The sequence below is a fragment of the Chinchilla lanigera genome, unplaced genomic scaffold (genome assembly GCF_000276665.1).
Source record: "Chinchilla lanigera isolate Chin_1 unplaced genomic scaffold, ChiLan1.0 scaffold00120, whole genome shotgun sequence".
NCBI lineage: Eukaryota > Metazoa > Chordata > Mammalia > Rodentia > Chinchillidae > Chinchilla > Chinchilla lanigera.
The window spans coordinates 1,683,507-1,706,813 of NW_004955521.1; the positions used below are offsets into that span (position 1 = coordinate 1,683,507).

General features: G+C 33.3%; 1 protein-coding gene across 8 annotated transcripts in view; it reads left to right on the forward strand.

The window, feature by feature from the left end:
* Positions 1–23,307, forward strand: part of Csnk1g3 (casein kinase 1, gamma 3) — a 61,722-nt gene that overhangs the window by 23,417 nt on the left and 14,998 nt on the right. For 2 of the 8 annotated variants that reach the window (XM_005409308.1, XM_005409311.1), the window contains exons 6-10: positions 13,378–13,463; positions 13,704–13,788; positions 15,719–15,867; positions 16,596–16,691; positions 20,160–20,255. In XM_005409308.1, the coding sequence (XP_005409365.1) occupies positions 13,378–13,463; positions 13,704–13,788; positions 15,719–15,867; positions 16,596–16,691; positions 20,160–20,255 (512 nt within the window). The remainder of the gene's footprint in view (positions 1–13,377; positions 13,464–13,703; positions 13,789–15,718; positions 15,868–16,595; positions 16,692–20,159; positions 20,256–23,307) is intronic. The other 6 variants (XM_005409309.1, XM_005409312.1, XM_005409314.1 and 3 more) reach the window with 4 other exon arrangements.

Sequence of the window (23,307 nt, forward strand, 5' to 3'; positions counted from 1 at the left end):
ATAGCTTTCTCTTAAAAGCGTCAAGTTTATACTGATGCTGATAATTCTAATTTGATTTATTTATTTACTTTTAAGAGTAGGAAAAAATTATTGATAGAAAGCTTTTGTCTGAGAGGGACAGAAGGGGACCTGGAAAGTGGGTTACCCACCAACCCCATTTCCTAAGGGTGTTCATTGAGTGAAGCCACAAGATGAGGCAGCTTTAAGGTGGGACAGAATTATCATCAATCAGTAAGATTACAAGTGTAGTCACTTAGGTAATATTGATCCAACCGCAAATCATAGGATGGATATGAGGTGGGACAAAACTATGGTCAGCCAATAAGTATGCAACAAATATAGTTGCTAGGGTAATTTTGATTAAAGGGGGATCAAATGGGGAAACAATTAACATAGTAAGTGCAGATGGCCAGTCAAGGACTTTCCTGGAAGGAGTGGGTTAAGGAGGTTTGGTCCTCTACCCCAAAGTGATTGATGCCTACTTAGGCTACTGATCACAGCTGTTCATCCCTAGGGGATTTATATGGGTGGGTGAGTAGTTCTTTTTCTTGAAGCCTGGCCTGCAGCCACAGTTGTCTTCTGCATTGACCTCTTGAGGGTCCAGCCCTGTCTGACTGCCTATAATATTTCTACCTAACTTGGCTATCTGTAATATTACCCCCCTCTGAAGAAGTACCCCTAACTGCTGTGAGGGGGTAAGGGTCAAAGACTGATCTGGCTAGTTCTAGCTGAAGAGGGTTGTAGTTGTGATCAGCAGGCAGAGACTCCACAGAGGGTTTATCTAAAGGCTTTCAATAGGCGCCGGGTGTTCTTGTCTTGGGTAGATGTACAGCTTTAAGTCTGGAAGAGACAAGGTCATGGAAACTATTAAGTATGCATGGGCCAAATAATAAAATCAATAGGATAGTTATGAATATCGCCAACAAAATTTTTCACCAGGAGGAGCCAGTAATTGCTTTCCCTAAAGAGGATAAGGAGAAGGTCCAGGGAATTTCAGAATCTAATATGTCATTAACCTGTTATCTAGTATTTTGAATAGCTATTGAGATATTAGCAGAAAGATAAGGAATGTATACACAACATTCAGCTTTTAAAATTACACAAGTACCCACTTGTGCTGCTGTTAGAATGTGTAATTTCATCTGATTTTGGAGGACAGTTGCCTCATTAATTTTACTTCTTCATTCAGGAGAGAGAAACCAACTGTGGTGTCATTTAAGGCCTGCTGAGTATAGTTAGTTAAGGCTTGACATGTTGCATGACATCTTGTAATCCTAGGGAAGGGGTAAAGATGGAGGCCAAGTGATCATATCAGTGAAACACACTTCTAAACCATCAGTGCCGTAGGTGGGGCAAGCTTGCAGGTTTGTCAGTACTTTTGACACTTCTGGTTGATAACCATGCAAATCCCAGCATACATATTCCTGTCCATCGGGTTGTAGCCAGGGCCACAGATTGGTTCCACAGGAAAAATGAGTGCCACTGGGGCTTTCCATCTAATTCTGCAGTGATTAAACCAGTTTGTTATAAATCAGTCTTCAGCCTGTAAAGTTACTGTGTGTATACATTGTTTGGGGAGTGTCCATCCCAAGTATTTAGTAGAATTAGACCAATGAGAATAGGAGTGATTTTTCTATTCCCAACATAAGGGGGGGGGGCTTTCTAAGATGTCCTATAGCGGAGGTTAACCATAGGTAATCATCCCATCTGAAAATAGCCTTCTTGATATCTGTGGTTGTTGGCCATCAGGATAGGACCCTCACTTTTATTGAATAGGAGTCCTACCAGAGCCTTTAAAGGGCTTTAGTGGCATTGTTAGAAAAAATTCTGTTATGTCCAGGATTAAAAGTATAGTTTATAGGCTACTCAGTTACCTTGTAATGGTGGACTAAACTGTGAACCATTGAACTCTTCTTTAACTCATCAGTACAGTCTTGAAGTTTATTCCAATCATCTTGGAGTGGAGATACCCACCAAGGAAGTCCAGATATACTGGACAAGTGGAGCTGGCTACATATCCAGCAAGATATTTGTTATAACAACTCTGCATAATCTTGTGCCCACCTTAGAAAGGAATTGCATTCTCCCTTAAGTGGTAAGTGATTAGTAAAGGGGCTAAGAGTAACATCTTAGATTACTTATCTGAAGGCTTTCTTTTTTTCATGAACAAGAGTCTTAAGTCTTCTATGGGGTCGCAGACGTATTCCAATTATGTTTGCCCACACTCAGTGACAGTCTGTTGAATGTGGTGTATCCAGGAGTCCAGGCTGGCTACCTTGATAGCTGATAGAGTTGTAGAATCACAGTGTATGGTCCTTCCTGACTTGGTCCTAGGGAAGGATATGAGGGAAGAGACTTTACCAGTAGTAAGGCTCTAAAGTGGAGTATGGGATTTCTCTTTTCTTTAGGCTGAACTTCCATTAGCTGTTGGCAAGTCTGTTGGAATTTAGCCAGTGAAGTGACTTGTTTCAGGAAGGCATCTGTTCAGTAGGGCATCCTTCAGTAAGGCATCTCTCTGTCCAATTATCTTGGTGGAAGACCTCCCAGGGATATAGGAGAATGAAACTTCCAACCTGCTAGATGTCCAAAACACCAAGTTTGTGTTCTCTAAAATCGAGGAATAAATTCTAGGAACAACAGACATTAAGAGTAGGAAGAATTTATTGAGAGAAAGAAAGCTTCTGTCTGAGAGGGACAGAAGGATGCCCGCAAAGTAGGTTGCCCTGGTAATTCTAATTCTAATGTCACTACAAAGTGATATTGCCTGTCTATATTTGTAATTCTTTGCTTTAAAATTTTTTTAAAAAAATTCTGCCTGCCACTTCTCATTTCTTTTTTAAGGCCAGAATACTCAGAAGATAGCGTGAAAATTGCCAAGTGAGTATACTTCATAAAACAAAGAATTATATATTATTTTTATTCAAGTTTTTTTATTGAAGTATAATTTACATTAGGTATACAATATTTGTGTAATTTGTGAGTATTGACAAATATACACATGTGTAACCTTCAACTCTATCCAGATTTAGGACATTTTCATCACCTTGAAAGTTTTCTTTTTATCCCTTCTTATTTCCTGCCTTTTCCAGAAGCAGTAACTTAGTTGATTTCTATCACCATGGATTAGTCTTGCTGAACTGCTATCTTATGTAATTAGAGTCCTCTGGGTTCTTGCTCAGTGAATGTCTGAGACTCATGTATACTGCCCCAAGCATCAGCAGTTCGCTTTTTTCAATGCTGAATAGCAGCTGTGGTGCAACCTACCACAAATTGTTTATCCATTCTAATGCTGCCACACATTTGGATTGTTAACAGCTTTGACTATTCTGAATAAAACTTCTGTGGCATCCCTGCATATCTTTCTTTGAGGGCACACATTCTTCTTGAATTGATAGATGCATGCTAGGTTTTATTTAACCTGAGAAGAAACTGCCAGTCATTTCCCTAAAGTGTTCTTCTCACTTTATTCCTACTGGCAGTGAATGAGAGTCTGTTTCATATTCTTGGGAGCATTTGGCCTTGTCAGTCTTTTTTTCATTTTAGCCATTTTAATGGATATGCGATGGTATTTTTGACTCCAGTGTTTCTGAGCTCCATCTCATGCGTTTATTGGCTATTTGTATTCTTCTTTGGGAAATGTTTGTCATTTTATTGTTCACTTGTAGTAACTCCTTATATAGTATTTTGGATACACATTCTTTCTGAATGACACTATAAATATTTGCACCTAGTCTTTTCTTACCTATTTCATTTTCTTAGTGATGCTTTTAATGAACAAAAGTGTTAAGTATGAGGTGTACTTACCAATGTTACTTTTACCATTATTGCATTTTGAATCTTAAGCACACAATATCTTTAGCCGTGTCTGGTAAAAATATTTTCTGTTTACTTCTAAAACCTTTATGGTTTTAGCTTTTAGTTTTACATCTGTAGTTCATCCAGAATTCTTTTGCATATGTTTGAGATAGAGATTGAGATTTTTAATACTATCTTTCTATTGAGTTACTTTTGTTGTTTGTAAGAAGATAATTTTCATATTGCACAGTATTTGCAGTGGTTTATTCTAAAGTCACAGTAGGTGGTTATATCAGAGGAAGTACAAACTTAACTTTCTGCTTTTGAATTATGTTCCTGACATCTCACAAGGGATAGACAGGAAAGTAAGCTAGTTAGTATATATCCCTCATCACTGCTCAAAAGTGTCTTACCGTATAAAGTCAGACAGGGACAGGAGCTTAGGAGTCATCTAATACAACTTTTAACTTTTCTAACCAGTCTTACCTGCTGCACACCACACATGCATTTTTTTTTCAGCTATCTGAGAAATTTGAAACATGTAAATTTGCCTCTCTTTAAGAATAGTAAATGTCAAACATCTAAAATTATAAACATAAGTTTCATTCAGATAGTATTCTTTGGTGAGTACCTTTTAATAGCAAACTTTCTTACAGATTTAAAATATAACTGAATAAACACACAACTTTAAAGATTGTGCCTTCTATTAACATAAGGCATACCTGCTTTTATGTGTGTACACCTGTTTTTGCATGAAATGTTCTAGAATATTTCATTGCATGCAGTTATTAATGAACTGTTTTATAACAACAAAGGTTCACCAACTGTTCTTTTGTGAGACATGTAGTCACGACTTCCTTATGGTCCAATGTTCTTTATCTGAACAATGGTAAATGAAACAGCATTCTATTTGTAGAAATGGCAAAGTAAGTCTCTTATGTTGGTGCTTATTGGGAAAGGCCCTCAGCACTTTTGAAATGACATTTAATTGTTGCAGTTATCTATTTTTACTGCTCTTTCAGGAAGAAAATAAAAAATATTTCTTTGGCAGGTACTACATACAACAAAGCTTACTTTTTAATTTCCTTGTTTTATAAAAACCCTGTGTCTCAATTTTTATATAGAATAAATAGGTAATTGTAAAGAAAAGTCAAACAAATTAAGTTTGCCAGATTACATGAATTTCTATGTAAAAAGAAGTTACATGTAGACTAGAGTAATCATGACTTTGAGTGCTGAAGAGTTAAAATATTCTAGAAGTTCGTGATGCGTACAAACATTGAGTATTTCTTGGCTTTTAAAGTTTAAAGTGTATGACTTTGTAAGGACTCAGGAAAACATAAAAAAGAGAAAAAGCAGAGAAAAATGACTTCTAATGTGATGTTACTTTGTGGACATATCTTTTTTCTGCCTTCCTTGATTTTCTTGAATCTTGATTCCTTTTTAAAGCCTCATTTATTCATTCATTCTTGAGTATTTCTTTGTTTACATGAACTTTTCAAAATAGAGAATTTGGTCACAGAAACATTATCTAAATGTATAGGCATTTTTACTTTTTGAAGATTGACACAGTACACATTTAAGCAGGAAAAAGATGTTCCTAATACGTATAATACATAAGAATAGTATACAAATCACATTGTAAGGTTTATCAACTTTGTTCTTGTGATAACTGTTAATCTTCATGAGGTGATTTATATTTAGAAGACTGACAACAGTGATTCACCTTTACATTGTTTCGTATCTGTTTAAGTCACTAAGATGAAATTTTGATAAAGCTTTGTGTGAGAGATACGGGTTTCCATGGTCCACTTGAATGAAAGCTTTTTATTGTTATTATTTTTGTGTCTATCTGACCAGATGTTTACTTCTTAATATCTTCTAAGTCTTTTTCGTCAATTGCTTTGAGATTAGATACTGTATACATGCAAGTGATCTTGAAATAAAATTCAAGTCTTTTTAAAATTATTATTAATTATTCAAGAGTAGAGAGAGTAGGATTTGAGGAATAATTTGGGAGTTGCTTTGTGTTAGTAAAGTTCTATAAAAGGATAGTATTTTTAAGCTTCTAAGTGATAAACTCTGAGTAAGAAAGAACAACTCACAGAATTATGCTGTTACTGAAATATCTTCTTTCTGTGATGTGATTGATATAAATTAATTTCTAGGTAAATTGTCCAAATTCCTGAGACCTGTTCTTTAAGCTGGCTGAATAGCTTTTTAACAAGTTTAGAAATATGTTATTTACATTATACAATTATGTTTTTGACAATTTAAAAATATGTTGCAAAATTCCTTATTCTCTTAAGGTGTGGTGAACATAAATGATACTGCTTGATACTTCAGAATAAACTTTTCTATAGGATTACTATTACACAGAAATATTCTTGAGGTCTTTGGAGAATGTTAGGATGTAGAACTTATCTAAATAATGTTTAGAGAAAAATACTATTGTATTTTGTAATAGATTAATTTTTTGGTTTTTTGCCTTTAACTATTTTATTTTTTTGGCATTGTATGTGTATACTTAATTCTGGTAGCACTTTTCTTTTGATTTGTTTCTCTTAATTTGGCAGCCAAACTTACTGGAATTATGTCTCAGTTAACTGAACTGAATTTCAAAAGAATTCGTTTAGGCATTAAGTGAATGCATGTACCGGGTTTGGAAAACTCTGCTTACTTTATAAGTCTTTATGATATTGTTACGTTAGCTATGTAGATTTTTTGTACATATTTGTAGATACAGTTTATAATCATCTTGGGGAGTGGTTACATATATACACCACAGCTTGTTTCTTTGTTTTTTGGTCCAATTCCCCTGTCACATTTCTTGTTCTTATTGATCCTATTAATCTTAGATCATGTTATGGCATATGATGTTTACATGAATTGAAATTATTGGGTTCCCGTACATGGCATATCTTTATTGTACTTACTCCTCCCAATACCCTTCATGCTTTTTCCCTTGGACCACTTCCCTATTGCATGAGATCCATCTCCTTGTCTCCTTCTGTCCACCCTTCATTATCCTCTTTGTTTGTATTTTACCTCACTCAGAAGAGAGATACCATATAGTATTTAAGCTATGTGTCTGGTTTATCTCACTGAACATTATATTTTCCAGGTGCATCCATTTTCCTACAGATGTATCAAATCTATCATTTTTTATAGCAGAGAGTTATTCCATTATATGTAGATACCACATTTTTTAATCCAGTTATCTGTTGATGGATATACTGGCTGTGTTCAGGGTTTAACTATTACAAATTGTGCTGCTACAAACGTTGGTATACATGTATTGCTGTAGTATGATGTCTTAAGCTCTTTTAGTGAGCTGTTGCACATTGCTCTGTTTTTATCTCTGTGCTTTAAAATTGTGTTTTAATTTTTCCCCATTTTAGGTTTTTGTCCTCATTATTTAAAAACTCATCTTTATTAAGTAACTCTTAAAAATGTGTGTTCAGGGAGTCATATGGAAGATGCATTTCTGTTTTTGTGGTATGCCTGGGGAGTAAGTTTAATATTTGGAAGAAATGTCAAGTGACACTTTTATAATAGATCATCTTTAGTTTTTGTTTGTAAGTTATGTACACTTCAAAGATAGTACTAGCAAACATGTCTTGGTTTTTTTGCTTTCCATGTTTATAGAAAATGCAGTAATAAGTTTATTTTTGCAACTAGGTATATGTGTAGTAGAAAATGTCCTGCTTTTAAATGAGGTATTTCTGTTTCTTTTATTTTTGACAGAGGTAAATGTTAGTTGATGATAAAAAAAGGTATATTTTTTCGGGTGTTGAAAAATTGAGTTGAAATTTAATTAAAATGGAAACAGTTATGGGCAAATGAGGAATGAAATCAGATTTAAAGAGAAAATAATGTTGAGCTATAAGAATAGAATTTTTAAATAGAAAAGTGGTAGAAGGTTTACTATAAACTTGATTAATTATTAGCCTTTGCTTTGCTTTCTGAAATGAAAAGGTTCTCACAGGTTGGCTGAAATCCTCCCCTTATTAGATGAATACTAAACACTTAAAATCATTCTGAGCTTTACTTACCTTGAATTACTAATATCCACTTTCAATAAAGGTGTAATTTTTAAAAGATTAGAGATTGGAAGCATGGACACTACTGGACTCTTGATATGTGTTGGCTATGTGTAGGTGATACATGTATTTCTAAGGAAATTTTTAATTGGCTCTTTATGTAACTTTTACATTGATTTGAAGACCCTATTTAGAAGAATTTTTAATTATACCTATTGTAAAGCAGTTCGCTTTCTTTTTTGTTTAGTTGCTCATAGTGTAGTTCCTGTAATGAGTCTTGGCCTTGAGGAAAACATTTATTTTCAAGTTAAGTGTTTTAACAAATGTGAACAGGGTTTAAAAATGGCTGGATTACCTTTGAAAGATCTTTTTGTAAAAGAACTGTTAAAAACTTGATGGGGTGTTCTTTAGTTACAATACTATGTTTCAAAGAGAAAGCCTTCCTGTGACTTACGTTTTCACCACTGCATGGTAGAATTTATTTCCAGATATGTCCCTTGGTGAGAGAAGACAGAGAAAGAAATTATGAAGGTAAAAAAAGTTTCAAATTCAGTTTCAGTAGTGGGTTTATTTTAGTAGTTTATATTTATTGGTTCAGTTTTTAAATGCCTTGTAGGTTATGAGACTAATACTATTCTCTGATAGGAAAGATCTCCTTAGGATCACGCCTTTGTGACACTGTGGTAGTTAAAGTCTCCCTTGGATGAAATTCAAAGAGGTATTGAATTGCCCTTTGTACTGAGCTCCTTTTCTTCACAGAGTCTCACTGTAGGGTGCAGTACACTTTTATATGTTTTTTTAAGTCCTCTAGGCTTTATGCTGTAACATAGGTCTTACATATGTATTGATAAATTTATCCTTTTGTACTCCCTGATTTTGATGGTATTTGAATGGTGTTGATTTTTAAATTCAATTTCTGATTGTTTATTGCTAGTATAGAAATTTAGTTGGTTGTTATATATTGAGTTTGTATGTTATAACCTTGGTGAAACTTACTAGTTCTGATAGCTTATAGAGTTCTTAGCATTTTGTACATTCTTTGTATCTATACATTGTATATATATTCTACACATTCTATATATAGAGTAGAGATATATAAAATATAGATACATATAGAATGTAGATATATATTGAGTTCTATATCTACACATTCTATGTGTCCATTCTATATATATTTATACATTCTGTACATTTTCTACAAAGAAAAATACTTTTTCTTCTCCAGTCTGAATACCTTTTTAATGTTGTTTTCCTTGCTTTTTGGTGTTGGCAAGAAGTTTTAGTATAATGTTGACTAGAAAGGATGACAGTGAACAGCTTTGTTTTGATCCTTACGTTTAGGGGTGTTTTTCACCACTATGGAATCAAGTTAGTTGTAGATTTTTTCATACTTGTCCTTTGTTGAAGTTTCTTTCTATTGCTAGTTTGCTGATTTTTTAAAATCATAAATATATATATTTGGGTTTTGCCAAGTATTTTTTTTTCTGTTAGCTTACATGATTGCATGATTTATATCTTTTACAGTAATATTAATATGATGAATTACATTGATTGACTTTTAAAAATTAAGCCATTCTAAGGATGAACCTTCCTTGTTTGACTATGTTGTATTGCCTTTTTAAGGGTTTTGTGTCTATTTATGAGGGTTATTTCTCATAGTTTCTGTTAGTTGTAATGTTTTTGTGGAGAGCTGGAAATCTTCCTGTTTTTAAGTTTGTATAGAATTGGAATTGTTCTTTACCTATTTATTAGAAATCAGTGACAGTCCATCTGGGCACACCTTGTATTTAGGGAGGGTTTTAAATTGTAAATTATATTTATTTAATTGCTATATAGCTATTCACATTTTCTTCTTGAGTTTTAGTCAGTAATACTTTTCAAAGTATTTGTCTGTTTCATTCCAGTTGTTCAGTTTATTGACATAACATTAGCTAATTTTTAAACATGCTTTTAATGTCTGTAGGATCTGCTCTGTGTTCTTCCTGTTTTTAATAATTTGTACTTCTTTTTTATCATAATAAGAGGGCTAATGATTTTATTAAGGTTTTCAAATACCCAGCTTTTCTTTTATTTTTTTTCCTACTAGTGCTTATTTTCTGATGTTCCAGTTCCTTATTTATAATTATTTTCTTCAACTTATTTTGGGTGGTATTGGTATGAACAGTGACACAGATAACTAGGTCGGAATTCAAAGTCCAGAAATTGACTTTTCTCATCACTGTGACAAGTTTCCTGACACCCACAACTCTTAAGGTAGAAGGAGCATATTTTGGCTCACAGTTGGGAGAGGCTTTGGTTGACGTCCACTGGCTCCAGCGTAGGACGGCACAGGAGGAGCTGTGGTAGAGGAAAAGCTGCTCATGCCGTGGTAGACAGAAAGCACAGCATGTCCAGGGAAGCGTCAGGAGGGGAGCTTCACCCTTCCAGATCATGCCCACAGTGACTCTCCCTACCAGACCCCTCCTCCTAACGGTAAGACAGCTATCCTGCTTCCGTAATTCAGTCTTATTCCCAGTGTAAGAAGCTTTGGGCTGGGAATGGTGGCACATGCCTGTAATCCCAGCATGCAGGAGGCCGGGGCAGGAAGATTGTTAGGAGTTTGAGTCCAGCCTGAACTACACAGTGAATTCAAGCCCAGTCTGAACTATAAAGCGAGATCTTGTCTCAAAACAAAAAAAAAAAAAAAAAAAAAAGAAGCTTTGGGGGCCGTTTTCAATCTAAACCATAACAGGGAGTCATATGATTTTTGAGAATGAAGCAAAACCAATTCAAGAAGCATCATCTTGTCAAGAAACAGTATGAAAAGAGGTATCAGTATTGAAAAAAATGATTCTAAATTTTATTCCATGCCAAAAGCATAAAAACAGTTCAAAATTAATAACATTTAATTATAAAAACCCAAACTGTAACACTTACAGAATAAAAAATAGGAAATCTTTGCAATCTTGAAGGTAGAGATTCCCCAGGTTGGACATAAGTAATTATAAACAAGATGGGGAAAAAAACTCCTGGTAAATTGGTCTCCATTAAAATGTAAAACTTAGGTTCTTTTAAAGATACTGTTAAGAAAGTAAACAAAACAAAACCTATAGTCTCAGAGGGGAGAAGGTATTACAAAAATGACTTGTATTCAGGATACACCAGAACTCTTACAACTTTATGACAAATGCCCGAGCTTTAAAATGGGCAAAGTATTTGAACAAACACTGCATAAAAGGATGGGTAGTCAGTAATATATTAGTCACCAGGGAAATGCAAATTAAATCACTATAAGCTAACACTTCATATCTATTAGTATGGCCAAAATTTAAAAGACCCACCGTACTAAATGTTAGATAGGTTTTTTTTTTTTTTTTTTTTTTTTGGTTTTTCTCCGGTACCAGGGACCGAACTCACGACCTTGCGCTTGCCAGGCAGGCGCTTTGCCGCTGAGCTAAATCCCCAGCCCCTTTAGATAGGTTTTAAAGCAGCTGAAACTCTCATATGTTGCTAGCAGAATTATGATATGACAATAAGCCTTTTAGAAAGCAGTTTAGAAATTTCTTACAAGGTTAAACCTATAGTTACGATGATGTTGTGATACCACTACTAAATATTTACCCAATAGAAATGAAAATGCGTATGACATCGACTTATATAAGAATGTCCATAGCAGCCTTCTTGCCATCATAGTCCCAAACTGGAGGCTACTGGAGTATGTACCAGTGGCTGAATCGATAAATATGTTGTGTTATGCTACTCAGCAATGAAATAATGAACTGCTAATGCACGGACCAGTATGGATTAATAATAAAAGTATGAGTGAAAAGATTCAGACACAAGTGTGTACCATATTTATTCATGCGCAACTCTATAATAAATAAAATCTGTTCTGTAGTGAGAAGCAGATAAATGATAGCCCAAGGCTAGACTTTAGAAAGGGAGTTTAACAATAAAGGATACATAGAGTATTTAAAATGCTTTTTGAAGCTGGGCATGGTGTGCACATCTGTAATTCCAGCACTTGAGAGGCTGAGACAGGGATTTGAGGCCAGCTAGGCTACATAGTGAGTTCAAGGCCATCCTGCATTACATAGCAAGACCCTGTTTCTAAATAAATAAATAGATAATAAATAAATAAATAGCTTTTTGATTGTAGTAGTAGTTATTACAGATGTCTTTTCAAAAATTATCAAAGTTTACTTTTATGGTGGGTGTACTTTATTACATGCAAGTTATACTTCAGTAAACGAAATTCCATTTTCATTTATTATCCAGTCTGATTACACTTCAGAATCATCTAAGCTGTTCTGTAAAAAAATGCATTTTCTCGTCTCCATTTCAGACCCAAGAAATCAGTCATCCACAGTAGCCTACTTATCAGAGTTCCTGAAGAGTTTCAGAAATGATTCTAATTCTCAGCTAGAGTTTAGAAATATTTTTTTCTTTTTGCATGATTTTTCATTCTTAAGGTTCTCAGGACTTAGTAGCCCAGAGCCAGCTCTATGCCAGCCATTGTACTTGGTTTTGGGGAATGAACAGGGAGACACGTGCTGTTCTACAAGCTGTAGTCTACTGGAAAGATGGATATCGATTAAATATTAGCACAGACATCTATCTGTAGAAGTATAGAATGTTACAAAAATATATAGTGAAAACAAAAATCATTTTTTGACCCTTTCACCCTAGTTCAGTGTCATACTTTAAAGTCTTTGCTTTTCTGAAAACATAGTATTGCTAAGATAATCTGATGATTATTCATTTGGATGAAACATCTTACATATAAATATCTCTTACTAAAGTGTTTATTTCCTCTCAATGTTAGCATGTTGTATTATTTTAAAACATTGAAAAATCTTAAGTATTTAAATTCAGTGACAAAACATTAAAAATAATTATCAGCAAATATATATGTGTTTTTCTGAGCCATTGTGATTATCATTCAGTTTTGTGCTGTACCTTATTTTGTTACTAAAAACAGCAACTATTTGAAGGTGGCAATTTGTTTAGCAGCAGCAGCATTTTGTTTGTGCGTGACAGTGGAATGGATATTAATGTTGATGTGTATAATGAGTGTTTCTTAAAATATGTTACATATAATACTGACTGCATTTGATGTTAATAGGGAGTACGTGGGGTAGAATTTTGGGCTTATGTAAGTTTAGGAGTAGGGTTAAATAAAGTTGAACATTAAACCCTTGGGCTCCGCAGAATTTTATGTTCTGAATCTTGATGGAGCTATAGTACAGAGTTGCTCTTTATTTGACAGTAGATATCTTTTCCCTTGGCCTGTATTTCCATAATTGATATCTAATCAGTTAAATCTGTAATAGCATCTAAAAAGCATAATAGTGCATTTTAAAAATACATGAATATTAATGTAAAAACGTAGGTTAAATAATGATTTTGTCATTTATAGGTGCTAGATCTATAAATCTGTTTTGTATTTATATATTGAACTGTTGAAAATTAATATATATACAATGAAAAAATAAGTTTTCCATTCTTGAATGGCTGAGTGGTAGAGAAAAAAGATGTTTGTGTTTCTCTTCTATTTCAGAACAAAGTAGAAGAGATGATTTAGAAGCTTTAGGTCACATGTTCATGTATTTTTTGAGAGGCAGTCTTCCTTGGCAAGGCTTAAAGGTAATTATTTTTGTGTGGTTTTTTATTGGATTTCATAAAATGTTCTCTTTTTTTTTTTTTTTTTTGGTTTTTCTCCGGTGCCGGGAACTGAACTCACGACCTTGTGCTTGCCAGGCAGGCGCTTTGCCGCTGAGCTAAATCCCCAGCCCCTTCATAAAATGTTAACATGTTAAGGTTCTGCCTTTTAAATAAATAATTTTAAAACGACCACATTCTCAAGATTTTTTTTTTCTACTTTAGGCAGAAACATTAAAGGAGAGGTATCAGAAAATTGGAGATACAAAGCGAGCTACACCAATAGAAGTGTTGTGTGAAAACTTTCCAGGTAATGGGTAATGCCAAGTTGATAAATGTGTTTATATACAAAAACTAGAACTAGAACTGCTAATTTTAATTGCTTAAGGTTATACTTTTCATGGTTTAAAAAGAGTGACCGCTTTGAGAATGTGATCTAAAAGTTTCCAGCAATTGATGCATAGACCACAGAGAGTTTGTATATTTGCTTAGCAAGATGGTGTTAGTAGTAAGAAAATCCATATTTTTAATAATAGTAGCTAGTACCAGCTGAAGTAGTATTTTCTTCAGTGACATATTTTTAATAAATTAAAATACTTGCTGAGGAATATCAATTATAAAGCTTTAGTGTACAGTGTTAGTCATTTGAGGTTAAATGTTAGCTATAAAAGGGAAGATTTGTAGTAAGATTTAGTTTTCAATCACTGTAATGTTACTGGTCTACTAATTTTAAGAAAAATTTTATGCTGGAGAGTTACATACATTTTAAAGATGATTTTTGTTTTGATGTAGACTTACGGCAAGTCTAAATCAACAACAATCTATTCAATTTTTGTAAATCATTTATAGACTAAGAATAAGTTGTTGCTACTGTGTTAAAATACCAGTTGTACTCTGTGCTGTAAAAGTCAGTGAAGCCCCTATAGCTCAGTGGCACAGTGCCTGCCAGGCAAGCTTAGGATCCTGAGTTCAGTTCTCAGTACCAAAAAGAAACAAAACAAAACAAAACAAGTCAGTGAAAAGAACTAAATATGAAGCTATCAGACTGAGTTCTGGTCTCACTTCAGTATTCACTGGTGCTGGTGTTGTTCTTATAATAATATCTTCAGTATGATTTGAAGTGGCTCTTTCTTAAGTTTGCTTACTATTCATATGTTTTTCTTTCTTGCTATAACTTCTAGAAGTGGAAGATTAAACAAATATTGGCTGATAGTACTAGCAGTTTAGGTGTAGGCAGATTGGCTGGCTACGATAAAGAAGGCTATATAAAACTTCTAAGGAAAAATTGAGGTGCCGAAGTAAATTGAGGGGCTAATTAGCCAGAAAGTAGAATATTGAGAAAGTCCCTGGGCATCACTATTGTTGCTCTTGGGCTGTACATTAGTATTTTCTTACAGGCCATCTGTGAGTGAATTGGAATAGAAAAGGAGCTAGGTCTCACTGTCAGAGGTATCAAAAAATAGGTAACCTATGATTTCTTATTACAGTGACTTCTGTACCTTACAGTAGGATCCTTTTTTTTTAAACTAATTTTGTCTATGTTTTTCTTCTTTCCTTTTTGAAAAATATGACCTTTCACACACACACACACACACACACACACACACACACACACACACTATGAGAATTATAATGGTTTACAGAGATTTGTATATTACCAAATAATTATTAATTATCTGGCTCAAAATTAAGAGAAAACTTACACTTTACTCTGGTGTTGTATTTTTGAGGTCTGTTTTGGCTTTGTTGTGTCAGTTGTTCAGAATATTACAGCCAAGGTTAGGAATTTGAGTCTTTTGGTAAATTAGTATATGTCACTAATTTTAAAGGACGTCCAGCAAGGTACAGATGTTTTCATATACATCACTTCTCACCAATATTTTAAATAAACTTCTAAATTTATGCACTAAGTGCATGCTTTGTAATTAAATAATTGTGCATTACTGTGTTTAGCAAATTCAACCTCTAATATGGTTCAAGATTTCTATTAAAATATTTTAAAATAAAACTTGTAGTCTTTGCTAATGAAACAAAAATAATGGTTAAACTTCAACTTCTTGCTTTTCTTTTATCCTTCTTTTCCTTTTATTTTCCTCTTTTGTTATTGGACTCAAAAATTTAAATTGAAATAGAATTTTGCTACTTTTTAATATTTTTTATAGTTCAGTGTTCTCTTAGACATTTAATTTTATTATTGTTAAAGAAAGTTATAATCAGAATAATGTTTATTTCTTTTCTAGAAGAAATGGCAACATATCTTCGTTATGTAAGAAGGCTAGATTTTTTTGAAAAGCCAGACTATGACTACCTAAGAAAGCTTTTTACTGACTTGTTTGATCGAAAAGGATATATGTTTGATTATGAATATGACTGGATTGGTAAACAGTTGGTGAGTATTCTGTGATATATTTTGAAAGATTATTCATAATGTTTATTTTCCTTTTAACAGTGCTAATTCAATTTAAAAGAGTTATGAATAAGTAAGTTTTTTTAAAGGATTTAGTTTTCTTCCTAGTTTGGGATATTTTTCAGCTGGCATTTATCATTTGTATTTTGTAAGTGCCTTACATTTGGATTTACTGCTTTTTAGAGTGATGAAGCATTTTAGTCTTTTCATTCTGGTTTGGTTCTTAATATCAAATATATTCTTCTTGTATAAAATTCCTGTGATTAAGTTAATATAATACTTTAAAAATTTAGAGTTTTATAAGCTTCTCTGAGTCAGAATATCTACAATAAGAAATTTTATTTTAAAATATCGTTCTTTTAATTTTGTTAAGATTGTATAGTCTATTTCTGCATTAGTTTTGGAAATAAGACATAAATACATTTTCATTTTTGGTATAAAAAAAACCCTAGAATCAATTACAGCATTTGATCTTTTAAAGTTATAGAAATAAATACTTTAAAAATAATTGAAGTAGTCTTAAAATATGTTAGTAGTTACATTCTTTTTACTGTGTTATCTTGAACAACATGTATTGAGAATTATATTGCTTCTTAAAGTCTCAATTTAGCAGTATCTGTTTTTTCTTAGTCCTTTTAAGCAGCTAAAAATGATTTTAAATAAGATTTCTGAAGTAGAATGTACTGATAACAAGTGTTACTATGTCGTAGCCGACTCCAGTGGGTGCAGTTCAGCAAGATCCTGCTCTCTCATCAAACAGAGAAACACATCCACACAGAGATAAGATGCAGCAGTCCAAAAACCAGGTTTGGTGCCCTTTTTTAGATATGGAATATCTTATTTCAACATCGATAGGTGTCCTTTTTTCTTTAATAGATAAAATAACCAGACAGACATATTGAAGGGCTGAAAATACTTGTGTTTTTAATAAACTAGTTCCCCTAATGTTTCTATTAGTGAAATCATAACATTGAAATGTGTAGTTGCAAATTCTTCATTGATAATATAAATTAGTATAAAATTAGAGTAATGTTTGATACTCTGTTTGGACCTTTTCTGATACTCTTATGATGAGCTGTGATAGCAGTGCTTCTAACTAGTCTATTCTAGTTCAATAAATTACTGTTTCTGCTCTGTAAAGCTCTTTTCTACACATTATTTAGAAATGGAGAAACAAGGAAGACAGTATAATCAATAAAAATGGTTTTGTAATGAGTGGCTGAAGTGTTATGTACTTAACAGCTTAGTCGGTGGGATCAGACACACATGTATGTGGCTTAACCCTGGCAAATTCAGTAATCTCTCAAAACCTCAGGCTTCTAATCTATAAAATGCATGCTAATTCCTAGCTTATGTTAACTCTTGTGGCCACTGTTACTGTTATCATGATTATTGCAGTAAATATACAAGTAACTACATTTGAAAAGCAAAATAAACAGTTTCACATGAAATATATTACTAATGCCCTATAGAGGGGGCATGTAAACAAGTGGGAGTCTTGTAAAAAATTTATGAAAAAGGTGGCTTTTGAGATGAGCCTGAAAAGCAGTGGAATTTTTAAAGGGAAGTGACACAATAAATGCATTTAAGGAGTGTGAACAGCTAGACAGTGTGAGTTAGTTTTAAAATACACACTTTTTGAGGGCAAAGTAATCCACTTTGGTTTAGAGAATAAGTTTGAGAAAAGACATAGAATATTTATTGTGAAGAGCTCATGTTTCCTTAGAACTGAGTGGAAAGCTGTTGAAATTCTCAACCAGTGTTTTCATTTCTTTATGTAAAAGGAAGCTTTCTTGAAATTATCTTTGATTTAAAATTTTGCTATCACTTTGAATTAGTATGTACAAATTTTTGGTTATAACTTCTAGCAGAGGATAGTGTATTTTTTTTTCCTTTACTTTTACATATTTTAATCCTATCAAAGTTTAAGTGAGAGTTAAAATGAGATGAAAATTAATGGGTAGAACAGCACTTACTAAAAGCTGTATAGCAAAATAAAATGCTACATTTTAGGGAGTACAGGTATGTAACAATTTTATGATATAAGGCACAGCCAATTTTAAAAGATTAATTTTAAAATTAGAAATATGGGTATAATAAAGGGTCTCACTTAAATTAATTCACATATAAAATATAATTAGGTAACAGCTCAAAGATCCTAGTAAGAAGCTAGAAGTAGAAAAAAATGGCTCAGAAGTTGAGACTTAGAGTTTATGTTTCACAAACTAGAGTTAATTTCTTGACTACATTTGGAAGAAGATCAACACATGAACAGTTACTGTAATACACAAAATTCTTTTACTGTTGAATAAAATTGTAATTTAAATATTTTAGACTTTTAACTTTCTATGTATTTGAGACATTTCTTGTTAGACTGTAAACTCACTAAGGGTGGGGACTTTTATTTGTGCAGTCCTTTTTGCACTAAATGTAGGAAACTGTGTATATATATTACACATATATGTAGCTGATATATAAAACATATGTACTTTCATATATACATAGCTCTTTTAGGAAAGGCTTATATTAAATTTGAGGTCTGTATATACAGATTGGCATCATTATAGAAAAGCTGTGTATCTAGAAGAACTCTTCTTAGACCCTTGTCATCATTCAGCACTGTTTTATTAGAAACTCACAGTTAGTTATCTCCAAGGGCAAAGTGAATCCTTTCAAATGACTGAAACCCTGGATAAATAACTGATAATCTAGACTGAATGATTGAAGTTCCAGGGATCCCATAACTGGAATTAAAACATTAAATTTGTGTAATTGTTTATTCTAAGGAGAGTGCTTAGTTTTCACTATATTGTCAGAAAGTTCTTTGGACCTAAAATGTTGCATATTGTCCTAGATGTCTCAGTTTTGGCATCATTGTCACATTGTGTAAATTTGATTTTATGTAATTTATTTCAGTGTAAGCTACAAATTGCTAAATTCTGGTTATGAATTTAAAACGTTTAATGGAAAAGACTATGGAACTGTCATAATTGTTTTGATGATATGCTTCATGCCATGAAATACTAATTTTGCATTGTATGATTTAATTTAGGAAACCATGCCAGAACACTTGTTCATACCTTACACTTAAATTTAACATCTCCTCCCCAAAGGGTTGCTCAGGTCACCCATTTGGTGGGGTCCAGGGTACTTAGCACTTGGTGTTTGGTTGAGAAAGAAAGAAGAGTACTGAGGATTTTAGAATGTATGTAATTATAGTAAGGAGCTAGGTAATATTATTGTAAAAGCACTGAACTCTGAGTTGGAGTCCCTTCTATACTTCTTGCAGCTGTGTGACCTTAGGAAAATGTTCAGTGTTTCAGTATCTTCATGGAGATGATACTTTCTGTCTGAAATGTGAGAACACATTTTAAGCAGCTGATACAGAACCAAACGTGTAATAACTAAGATACTATATTCCTCCCTGTCTTTTTGTTAGTGCCGTCCACATTTTCCTGAAATATAGAAATTGACCCCTATTAAGAAATTACCCTTAATTGTACTAGTAGATTATTATTCAGTTATGCTTATTGCCATACAGATTTGCCAGGGGATCTAAAGGCATCAAGAATTTTCAGCCTGCTTCATATAAGTGGGCCTCTTAAGTTTAACCAGATATAAAAAAATGGAAGAAGCAAAGTGACTCATATGTATAAGATTGTTGTTTTTTTTTTTTTTAAAGTGTTTTGTCGTAGTCTCATAGTATTCTTCCTGTACAGTGCACCTCACTTTTCAAATAATTTTCCTATTTTCTCCTACAATTCTTACAGTTTATCCTTACAATCAGAAACAGAATGCTAGGCAAGAAAGAAACGTTTTGTATGATTATTTTAAGAACAACTTTTTGAGGACTTCTTACATTGCTTAAAATAGCTTTTCATGAGAAAAACCAATGTGGACTTCCACTGTAAGAAAATATGGGATGTCTTTTCGGTACACTCACTATTTATTTGGAGTGCTTTTGTGGACATATCTTTTTTACTTCTCTGCTTTTTGTTAACTTCATTTAGAAAATGAGATGGGGGAGTCTGTGACTTCCAAAGTCCTTTTGATTCTTATAAGGTTCTATTTATTATCTTTACACAATTTAGCAATTTAGCTAAAATCTTTCCACATTTTACAGTATACGCAAGGAACTGCATCTGTGATTCAGATTAGGAAGGGTATTTTAAATTTCCTTTTATACATTTGTATTATATTTTATGAGGATGAGATGTTTAACGTATTGGGTTTTTCTTCTTCCATGCATGCCACATGCATTAAATAAATGGCAGTCGGCAGACCACAGGGCAGCTTGGGACTCCCAGCAGGCAAATCCCCACCATTTGAGAGCTCACCTTGCAGCAGACAGACATGGTGGCTCGGTACAGGTATTTTCTGATTTTTGCATGAGTGATTATTCCCCAGATTTATACAACTAACCCTTTTTTTGAAACTCATGGCATGATTTCATATCCTAATGGAAAGCTTGTTGCTGCAGTCTATCCATAATTCTATTCTTTTGTTATTTAACCAAAAAAAAAAATTAACATGGTCTGTAAAGACCAACAGGGGTACTAAGATTTTGCCTTTGTTCATTTTGCAAGTATGTGCAACACTGTTTGTCATAACAGGTTAGAAAAATCAACTATATTATTTGAAACTTGTGTTGAGCTTGATTTTTTAATAATAAGCTAAATATTTCTTAGTGATTTGAGTAATAGAACATTTTATATCATTTCCTTTTTTTCGATGTTGCCTTTCAAACTAAATTCATCAGTATCTAATTTTTTCAACCTTAGTTCTCAAGACTCTGATTTTTATAATGGAATGTTTCGTTTGTACTTGGAGAAAACAGTTTCTGTGATGTGTTTATTAAGTGTTCCTCTAAATAAATTGTAAAGATGTTCACACAGATTTTAAGCAGTCCTCGTTTAGAATTGGTTCCTCTTTCCCCTTTTTCATATATTTAGGGACAGCTACTATATTCTGCCCTCTAAATTTTAATCATTTGTGTGTATTGCAGAAGGAGGGAGAGGTTACTGAGTCTCATGTCTTTTAAAATGTCAGTTTAAGGTAATCTATATGCTGGCTTAAAGTAATAACAAGTGTTCTCTCAATCCATTTCATTTTAGCACTTTCGCGTGCTTTTTTTTTCCATTACATATTTCCACTTGAACAATTTTCCATTATATTTTATCAGTTTTGTACTTTTAATATGTAATCAACTGAATCTATAATCTGGATTTAATTCTTTATTTAAATTCTAAAAATAATTCATGATTAAATCTCATGAGCTCTTGTTTTTCTCACTGTTAAATTTTAGGGGAAATTTCAATTATGTAGTCAGTTATTACAGAATTTTGTAGTCTATAGACTTTCTATTAGTAAATGGTAGAAGTATTTGAATAGTTCTATAAAAGTCTTAGAGTAAAAGTCTCAAATGCAAGGGTGCTTGGAATGATAAATTTTTTTATCATGTCAGTTTGCATCATTGGAATATCTAATTGAGCAAAGTATTTTAATTTGCATAACAAAAAGAATTGTGTATATGTCTACATAAGTTTACATGTTTCCAAGTTCAATGTCTGAATTATAGTATAAGCCACTATTAGAAATCTTTCCTACCTGCTTTGTACCACTGTCACAAAATTATTTTCATAGCTGCTACTTACTTTGTATGTGATTCTTAAAGGTGGCTCATGGGATCCCTTTGGACTGTCAAAGGGTGAATGAATTTAACTGGTTTTTCCCCTAAGTACTTAATGTTCTATTTTTTTTTTTTTACATGTTTTCACAGAGTTATTTATACATTTCTCCCAGCATATCATCAAATGGTTTCTCAGGAAGACATTTCAGTTAAGAAAATAGGTAGCTGTCTGGTAATACAACATGATGCAGACTTATCATGTATCAGCAGTTAGCTTAAAGTGAGCGATTCTGAGTCTGTGACATTCCTTCTTGGTCACTGCTCCCTTACCCATGACACTGATCATTGTTCTTAGTACAGCACCATAAAGCAGTGCAGGCTGTGTACATTTGACATGCAAGATGAACTGTCTTGCCATTTTTGACCTATAGAAAGATCTGCAGATACTTATTATTTTAGATTTGCTTCTAATAAACTTGAACTCCTTCCTTTCCAGCATAATTATCTAATAGACCAGACAATACAGTTACAAAAATGATGACATTTTGGTTCAGAGCACAAACTCTAGAGTTAAAATTTGGTTAAAATTCTGTCTCAGATTATTTATCAGTAGAAAGATATTAATACCTCCACCTCACTATTTTGTTAAAATTTAATTTTAAAAGAGTAGCATAGAGGCTAAAACTTAGGAGGTGCTTAAATAAGTAGAGTGCTTTGTTTTTGTGAAGAAACTTGACTGGTATTTTTAACTATCTCTGAGGAATGAAATGCAGAGGCACAGCCAAAACTCAGTATTGTCAAATAGAACTTTTCTAATTTTATTCTGCCTCTTTAGCGAAATCATGTGAATTTACAGCTATACATTTGATTATCTATTCCTACTGAAAAAAGGCTAAGAATATTCAAATATTGAAAATTTTATTTTGAATAATTGCTGGTCTCTTTGTGTTTTGGAAAACCTCCACCACAATCCTGTGTACCTGTTTATGTTCCCCCTTAGAATCATTGGTAATGAGTGTGACTGAGAAGTTGATCTAGCACTTTTCGTTTCCTGGCCATTCATTATTCACAAAATATCCCTCTAAATGACTTTTAGGTGTTAGGCACTGTTCTAGGTTCTTTGAACGAAGGGAAGAATAGAGAAATATAGTGTCTCTCCCCACAGAGGTTTCAGTCAGTAAAAGAGACTCATAAATAGGGAGTATTTTCTGATGAGATAGCACAACATGCTAGGAAAATATGCAGAAAAAAACACAAAAACTGGATTTAGTGGGTCAGAACTTCCTGGAAAAAGTTTCTTGGAAAACCTAAACTAAGACATGAGTATCAGTAGCAGTCAGCTTGAGAAAGTAGAAGTGGTTAGGAGAAGAGTGTACTGGACAGAGAGGAAACATACATAGGATTGTGGAGAAATGAGACACACTGAGAAACTGAATTCAGTCAGTGTGGTATGTGCTAAGAAATGAGCTTGGGAGTTAGGCAAGAGCAAGTCATGGTGAATTCAGCAGGTCTTATTACTAAATTTGGACTGCATTCTGACGATTTGGAGTACCTGTAAAGAGAAGTAGTCAGGGCACTACTTGACTAGATTAGACTTTTTGTGGAGAGTAGCTTGAAGGAAGAGAAATCTGAGCTAGGAACACAGCTATCAAAAGTCTGTAGCTAAGGGAAAATAATGGGTATGAGAGATGAAGAGAAACAAAATCATTTGAAAAATAATTGGAAGATACCTTTTAGTTGGGAATGGGAAAGAAAGTTCGATGCGGGTCCCTTTTTGGTGTGTATCTTCTTGG